Consider the following 9,409-nt stretch of genomic DNA (forward strand, 5'->3'; position numbering starts at 1 on the left):
TGTAAATAATTAATTTAGATATTAAGTAAAGAAGGTAAAGAGAAATTTGTTGTTTTTTTTTTTTTTTAGTAGAAAACAAAAAAAATGATCATTTATTAATTATATTTCTTTTGACAGATCTTCTGACATTAATTATATTTTTTAAAGATATCTCTTACGTTTAATTAAAGAAATGAAAAATCTTGTTGATTTAATCGTTAAAATGAAAAATTATTCATTTTAACGACAATATGTTGGTACTACAACTTTTGGACGTTTTTTTGATTCCATTTCTGAAAAAAATTCTTTAATATCTTCCTCTCGAACAACTTTTTTATTTTCCGCAAATTTTTGTAAATATTCTTTAAGTCTTTCTTTCAAATTGTTGTATTCTGTTGGCATTATATATTATGTATAATATATTATTATTATTATTATTATTATTACTGTATAAAATATACAATGATATAAGTACAATGAATTTCTTTTTTTACCTTCAATTGCAGTTAACTGTTGTACATGATCCAAAGATGCTAGAGCTTTCATACCTTTTTCATATTGAGATTCATGCTTAGTTATTTTACCTGCTTCTTCATAAGCCTGCACACTATCTTTCGGATCCAATAAAAATAATATACCCTGTTCTGTATATATCTATTTATAAAGTCAACCATTATTTTAAAAATCTAATACTTCTCTTTGTAATAGCATCTATAGGTAATAAATATATTATACCTTTTTACATGATTCACAATTACACAAAGAACTTCTCCATCCCTCTAACCAAAAACAACTACCTTTTTTTATATCTGACAAATTTTGTTGAGGCATTGTACATTCATTTGGAAGGGTTTCTACGTTCAATATTTTCTCCCCATTTTTGCAAGATGCAGTAGAAGAATTGTACATTGCTAAAAAAAAAATGATGATACAAATTTTAATTATTAATTGTAAATTATATAATATAAACAATTATTCATTTACTTGAATATTTTGCAGCATATTTCCAAAGGAAATCATGCTTATCCATACAAGCAGCACATATCATTTCTGCGTATGCATCATCCCCTGGTACATCTTTGCATTCAAGATGCTAAAAAGTACAAATACCAAATAAGTACCATAGATTGGTAAAGAATCGACAAGAATTAATATAATATAAGTTATTATATTATATTCACACAATGTCCAACCTTTGAATGATACCAATCTTCACATATTACACATTGTAACATTTCGTCATTGTTTTCATTTTCAGGATCCGGATATGGTCTTGCACAAGTACAATAAACACCATCAAAATTTTGATTATACATGTTTTCGACATTTGTTGCATTTTTACACTTGAAAAGGAAAATATCATTGTTATATATGTTTCTCATCATTCTTTTATTATAATGCAATGCATTAGAAATTTTTTACCTTTTCTAAATTGCATTCCTTGTTTCCAAATTTAGAATTTCCACAATCGCATCTAAAATTTCTTTTAGTATACAATTCAACCAGTTCATGTCCTTCGTGGCAATGAAAACTGCATGCAAGACAAACACCTGCACGTACATTCTTGTTCGAGCAGCATGTTTTACAAGCATATAATGCCTGTCTGATATATCCCTGTAATCTCGAACTTCTGTAATGTGGCGTATTTTACAATATTCTATTTTTTTATTTTTTATTTTTTTTTCTATTTTTCTAATAATGCAATTCTAAAACGCTATATATAATTAAAATCTCGAAATATATAAATGTATAAATATATACCATTACATTCCTATGAATCTCCAAATGTTTATTTGACAATCGTTATTATCATACCTTGTTATAAGTACAATTTCTATCATCGGATGCACCTAAAACTGCATAAGCATTTTCTTCCAGTTGACTCTCTTCTTGAAGAACATCAAGCATCGTAACAGAATTATCTTCCTCTAAATTCTCAACAAGTTTATCGGCCATTTTATATATTAGGTTATTTAAATGCGTCTTTAAAATAATTTTATATGAATATAAGCAAAGATTATTAATTTAATATTACTGAATAATAAACAAACAAATAAAATTTTAAGAAACCCTAGCACAAATCATCACTGGCAAATTTAAATATACTTTGTCATTATCCGTAGTTAATTGAGACACCAGTGAGTTAGCAGCATAAATCCTATAATATTTTTGAATGTATGGAGCATAAAGAAATATATATATATATATAATGTACTCACATGTAAATATTATTCAACGCCATCTACAGTCTTTTTAGTTGGTGAATGTAATTGGTATCAACTATAGGAAAGTATGCAAAAACTACAGAAACATATAGAAGTCAACTTTTCGTATAACCAAACTAACCATAGTTAGTACCCTGACCACCAGTGGGCAGCAGTAGGTATTTACGCGATGACGGTCCATTCATAAGTGTTGCGATAGCATAAATAATAGCATAAAAAGTAACGTAATAAGTAGCGTACTACTTTCTTGCGCCCATTGTTGTATTCAATCATTGATTGATCTGGGAGTTGTTTTTAAAGTGAAAACTTCTTTGAAATGAAGGTGATTTGAAAAAATGAAACACTGCAGCGATGCACCGCAACTTACTAATCTTTGATTATTTTTACGACGATCAATAAATGTCTAACATTGATAAATTTCAATTTTTAATTAATTACTTCTCATATAAGATACTAAATATTATTCCAAAAATATACATTAACTAATTAAAAAATTAAAATAAAATTTTTATGATTATTTATAAAAATATTAACGCCTGTAGGTATGCAACTCTCCAGATACACTTTGAAAATGTTGCTTACGAGCGTCATCTGTTGGGACGAAATTTTTTTTCAGTCCAAACTGTTTATACACGCATGTATTACGGGTTGCTATCTTTCGGGCACAAATAAAAATAAATAATTTAATAATCTATGAGAATTGACATAATTAAAAGTTAAAATTATTAAATATTTGTAAAATTTATCCAAATTTGCAACTATTTTAATGCTAAATTACACATACCAAGTATGTAATATTAGTAAAAATATTAATTAAAAATCTTTAAAGTTGTCTAAATAAAACAGTAATTGTATTAGCAAACTCAATCAATAATAACATACAATATAACAACAGTAACAGAATGAAAAAAAACGACATGTGTGCAGATCACACGCGTTAGAAGTGAAATCTTCAAAAAACTAAGTATCGAAAGAATGAAACGAATGCAGAATATCAGGTGTAGGATAATTGTAGGGTTTATTTGTTAAAATATTATTATTACAATATTGTTACCACATTCAGAAAATATGTTACGTTTTATTGACATATAATACATAACATATTACACAGTAAGCAAGAGTTCAATTTGAAAAAATAAGACAAGTTGCTTATGGTAATTAAAAAATGTATGGTAACTTTGCTTTGACACACACAAACACACACCGCACCGCAACGCACCACACTACAATCCGCATATTGAATCCCGCATTCCGCATTCCCAATTTTTCATTCCGTATTCCGCTCGTTTACAAGACTCTTTTACGAGGCTTGTTTACAAGGCTTTTTTAGGAGGCTCATTTACGAGGCTTGTTTATGAGCGGAATGCGGAATGTGTAATGCGGAATGTGTAATGCGGAATACGGAATGTGTAATGCGGAATACGGAATGTGTAATGCGAAATGCGGAATGTGGAATTCGAAATGCAGTATGCGGTTCGGTTCGACGTGTGCGGTGCGGTGCGGCGTGGTGTTGATTACGAATCAAAGACCGAGAATACGAAAAACTATATAGCTATATTCTGTCTCCTGCTCTCGCAGGCTTTAGTCTATATGCTTGTCTCTTCTTCTCTTCTTATTTAGTATCTTGGCCGTTTCATAGACGCTCGCTGCTGTGTTACACCGCCGCCTATCGCTCCGTTACACCGCCGCCTATCGCTCCGTTACATCGCCGCCTACCGCTCCGTTACATTTTTTCAAATCACACCTATTCTGAAAAAGTTTTCACTTAAAAAATTTCTATTATTTGTATTGAAAATTAAAATTAATATAAATTATTATTAATAAAAAAAAAGAACATTATAAAGTAATTAGTTTCTATAAATTTGTTACATGAAAAGGAATCAAGGAAAGGAATAAAAATATGATCATTTGGAAAATTTTAAAGAAACTAATTAAAATTATAATGTTTATGGTAAGCGGTCTTTGGCTGGATTTTACAATAAAAATTGTACTTTTTAATTAATCGAACAAACACTGACTCTACTTTTAAAAAAACTGCATTGCACGCAGTCAAATGTAAACACACGAAAATTTCACTCCCGGTCACTTCACTGATTCTACTTTCGCGAACAGTCTGTACGACTGTTATATAAAAAAAATAACTGACTCTACTTTGCGATAAAAGATTTGATTTTAATTATTCGAACAAACAATGACTCTAATTCGCGATAAAAATTTGATTTTAATTATTCGAACAAACAATGACTCTAATTCGCGATAAAAATTTGATTTTAATTATTTGAACAAACACTGACTCTACTTCGTTATAAAAATGTTATTTTAATTATTCGAACAAACATTGACTCTACTTTTACAACTGTCTACCGGACAGTTGAAATATCAAAACCCTAACACGTCTTACCTGTGAACAAAAAAAAAGAAAAATGAAATGATTAGAATCATTGTTATCATTTAAAAATCATATAAAATTATTGAAGAAATGTTTAATAGAAAAGTTAATTTACCTTTTCATTTTTTTAGATGATGCCCGACAGGTATCCCACCTTTAAAGATGACGATGCTGTAGACGGTTCAAACGACGGAGAAACTTCTACGTGTTTCTTATCGCGAACACGGCACTGACTCTACTTCGCGATTCAATTTTACTTTAATTATTCGAACAAACACTGACTCTAATTTTTATTAACTGCATTGCACGCAGTCAAAAAATTTTGGATGACGATGCGCGCGCGTTTCAATCGAATAAAAGAAACTATCGGAGTTTCTTTTCCCGAACAAAACCGACATTTTTATATACGACGAACAAACACTGACTCTAATTCGCGATTTTTGTTGAACGATGCAAGCAAACGATCCCTTCATTGCCAACACGCACGATTGCAATGGTACTCTTAAACAGAAAAATGAAAAAGAATTATTAATATCATCGTCATAATATAAAAGACACATTAAAATGAACATGAAAATATTTGATAGAAAACTTATACTTACTTGTAGTCTTCTGTGATGAATGCCCGATGGGTCTGCCTACCCTTAAGATGACGATGACCAGTAGACGGTAACGAAAATAAAAAACTATAATAAAGTTTTTTATTAAAAACGCGAACGCGAACGCGATCGCGACCGAGACGTGTTTTAAACCGACCGCACTACACGTCCAAAAAATCGACTGTAAGAATGTACATGATTAAATTTACAATAAAATAAATCGAGTATTATTATGTGAAATATAATATGAAGGTGAATATTTAAGGAAAAACAATGAGAGGAATGTGAATGTGATATTAATTAGGAAAATGAAAGAAACCAATTATTATTATAATATTAATGATAAGCGGTCTTTAGCTAGATTTCACTTGCCATGGAATGTAAAACATATCAAAATATGTTAAACATTACATGGAAAGTAAAATACCATTGCCCGGGTCTAACCACGAGGAGGTAACCGCTTCTGAAGACCCAAGAGGGATGTGCATCCTAAAGATGCTCACATCCGAATACAATTCAAAGAAATGAACCTAACTCTTAGGCCCAACCATAAGAGTACCATCCGAAAAATCGTTAAAATTATTATCGAAAATACCAGAGACAAATTTCAATACTAAAAAATACAAAATGAGATAAACAAGGAGTGTAATCTGAAAAGAAATTCAATAGAATCATCGATGTTACTTAAAACTAACACACCCTAGAATAACTTCAACTTATAGAAATACAATCTATATAGATTTATATACATAATTTTCAATCTCCATAAAATAAAGTATAATAATTAATAAGAGTATACAATTATGAGTTGTTCCATGGAACCTATAAATAAAGAAAATACATTATAAATAATGATCAAACATGTGCGATGCTACAAAAAGAGAATTATATAAAGATACACATTTTCATTTTATTTATACAAATAATTATTTTATACTATCCTACATTACCAAGTCCACTTATTGTTCCTTTATGGTCTTCCTTTGGTCCACCTGTGGTCGTTTCCTTACCATAGTCCAATCTGCAACAGAAAACAAAGGGATAAAAAAGAGTTAAAAAATAAAAGGGATAGGAAAAAAGGGGGGATGGGTGTAACTTTTAAAGCGGAACTTTTCACGATTTTTTTTTTAAGTGGTTTCCCCCCGATTGGACTAGTCCACTGACTCTAAATTTAGGAGAAACCTACACTAAATGTTCAGTCCAACACCGTATACTATTGCGAACTTACGGAAAAGAATCCTTGGGTCCGTCTAACAATTAGCGGAAGATGTTTTCCCTTACAATGAAGCTTCAGTTTCCCATACTAAATGCATATCAATCAATGCATATCAAAAAGCAAAAAAAGAAAAAAATACGGTAGTTCCAGCTTAAAAGTTAAATGAACATGATTCTATCCTTGGGAGTAAGAAGTAGAATCATGGCTCGCGTGGGCAGGGTCGCATCCCTGAAGTAAATTCTTTATTCGTAAATGGTACCACCCTTTAGGAACAAAAAATTTACCCGCTACCCATTAAACCGCTTCTGAAACAAAAATTTTAATGATTATTAATAGAATTTCATTTGCTATATAAGTAATTGGAGCATTTTATATTACCTCCTGATCCAGGAACGCAATCAAGTTAAAGACAGTCATCTGATAAACTGAAAAAATAAATTCATTTTAAAATTATTTTCTATTCAAAGTATGTTAATGTGTATGTAATCGTTTAAACCAATGTATATGCGTTGAAACAATCTGAAAAATAATTAAAGTATAATAAAGTAATGAAATAATAATAATTCTAATATAGAAAAATTAATATTATAACGTTTGGATTTTAACATTCTCTTCATTTTAATGTAATTATTTTATTGTTCATGCGCAGTGATGACTTGTAGGTTAAAAATTTTCATTTGAAAACTTTAACATAATTATATTTCATTTTGTTTCAAAGCATTTACATTGGTTTAAACATTCCATACCTTTTAATATACATTTAATATAAAATCATTTTGATATATTATTAATTTATGTTTTTTTTTAGATAACAGTCTTTATACTAACCTGGTTTTGTAAACAAAAAATGTTTCCATTACTATAAAATGAATAATTAAAATAATGAATAATACATTAATAAGTTTTATTAACAAAAAACAAAATGTAATGAATAGAAAGTAAAATGTGGCTTTATAATTACGTAATTCAGCTTTCTTTCTAATCACGTTAGTTAAACTCCATATGATAATTTAATTATTAAATAAATTAAATATACTGAAGATGTTGAAATTTGTGCGTCGGTAACTAATCGATAATGCAGATCATTCCCGCGAAATTTATATTTATCGATGTAATTTATGGTGGCATGCCTGAGAGATCTCAATTGTTTTATGCATATTTATATAGATGAACGATTGTCTTCTGTATGGTTCTGTTCTGTGCGATGCCATAAAGTTTTCACAGTGTCTACATTTTCTTTTTTTAATTCATTATTGTTAGAATATTTACAATTGATTTATTTAATAAATAAATTATCATATGGAGTTTGACTAACGTGGTGTAAAAGAAAAACGAGTTACGTACGTGTGCCGGTTATGCTTGGGTGCGTGATGAATCTTGTGATTGGTCATTTCAAATCCGAAATAATAAATCAGCTAATCAGCCAATGATACGACAGCGATCTTTCACCAACGTACCGCGAAGGAGAAGTGACCACCATTTTGAATTTGTCATCTATAGTAGTTGCAGCAGATTTGGTTGTCCGTTGATATCAGGTAATTATGAGATATTTTCTAACGTTTACACCTTCAAATTATATATGAAAAGATAACTGAAAGCAATATTTTTATACGTGAGTGTTTTCAAAATTGAAAAATAAAAATTTCGAAAGATATCCGTGAAAATATAATCGTCGACATTTTTCGGCTTCCCGCCAGAACTCACCAAGGCTAACTTATAATATTTCTTCTAATTTTTATCTTTTTTTCATGGTATCAATACTTTTTATCATCTCTAATGATGCTCCAATTAATTATTTTTCATAATTATGTCTTCAAATATCGTATATCGTATTAAATTTGATATGTATATCGTATGAAAATTGATTGTCACATACGCATACATATAGGCATATATATATATATATATAAGTATATGTAATTCGTACACGTATACCCCTATATTTGATTTTCTTTATATTGTACTAATGTGATTTTATTTTTTACTTTCTTTAGTTTTCCGAGCGTTAGGACAATTCAATACAAATACATATACTCAATTTAAAAATCGTGCTTCTTTTGACATCTATTGAGGTAAGTCTATCTCTTTATTTTAAAGCAAAAAGAAGTGTAATAGAAAGAGTGTGAGATAAAAAGAGAAAACGAGAAAGAAAGAAAAAGAATACAAACATTCGACTTCCAGGTAGTCAAATGTGTTTATATATTTCTAGGAAATTCTCGAGATGAAAATAAAAAAAAAAACAGCTAAAAACAAAAGAAAAACAGCCGAGATCCGAGCATCGAGCACTAAGCATCGAGAACCCGAGTACCCCCGAACACCGAGTATCGCCGAACACCGAGTACCGAGCACCGAGAGTTCGGCACTACCAAGGTTAAACGTAGTAATGTATCTCTTTCCCCTTCCGTCTTTCGACACGTTAAGATCGTGAAAAGTAACTAACACACAGTAAATTATTGAATAATTTTATTTCTAACCTTATCGTATAAATTTTAATACTTTAAAAAGATTTTTATTAGATTGAATGGTATAAAAAACGGTTTACTTTTTTAGGTTACACTTTATTGAGTTATATTTAACATTGATTCTTTATGATATAGTATCTTATAACGTGTGTGTTCTGCCTTCAGAAATGATTTATAGGAAATATTGTAATATAATCTTTAGTATGTTTCAGCTTTTCAGACTTTTTATTTTATTTTATTTTATACGTCGTCATCGTAAGGGTAGGATACCCATCCTGCAGTCATCAGTCAAGATTAAAAGTAAGTATGTTTTATTATCAAACATTTCTATGATAATTTCAATAGGTTTTTGTTACGACAATGACATTAATTGTTCTTTTTCTTTTTCTGTTTCAGATCATTGCAATCGTGCGCGTAGGCAATGAAATATTCGTGTGTTGCATCGTGTTAAAATAAAATATAAAAAAGTCGACAAAAGTAGATTCAGTGTTAATCGTCGCATGTTAAAGTTTCGTCTGCTCGGTTAAGAAACTCGCAAG

General features: G+C 29.7%; 1 protein-coding gene across 2 annotated transcripts; it reads right to left on the reverse strand.

The window, feature by feature from the left end:
* Positions 1-85: 85 nt before the first annotated feature.
* On the reverse strand, positions 86-2,131 carry LOC107074488 (putative E3 ubiquitin-protein ligase UBR7). Of its 2 annotated transcripts, none has more exons than XM_015335973.2 (7): positions 1,795-2,131; positions 1,402-1,609; positions 1,173-1,322; positions 964-1,072; positions 715-890; positions 474-633; positions 86-371 (listed from the first exon to the last, which is right to left on the reverse strand). In XM_015335973.2, the coding sequence occupies exons 1-7, from the start codon at positions 1,818-1,820 to the stop codon at positions 220-222; spliced, it is 981 nt and encodes a 326-aa protein (XP_015191459.1). In that variant the 5' UTR covers positions 1,821-2,131; the 3' UTR covers positions 86-219. The 2 variants fall into 2 exon arrangements, with proteins under 2 accessions (XP_015191459.1, XP_015191458.1); XM_015335972.2 differs by having other exon boundaries at positions 1,402-1,593; positions 1,795-2,130.
* Positions 2,132-9,409: the final 7,278 nt, after the last annotated feature.

This window comes from Polistes dominula, unplaced genomic scaffold (genome assembly GCF_049000335.1).
Source record: "Polistes dominula isolate Pdom_NZ unplaced genomic scaffold, Pdom_raw_medaka contig_79, whole genome shotgun sequence".
Lineage (NCBI taxonomy): Eukaryota > Metazoa > Arthropoda > Insecta > Hymenoptera > Vespidae > Polistes > Polistes dominula.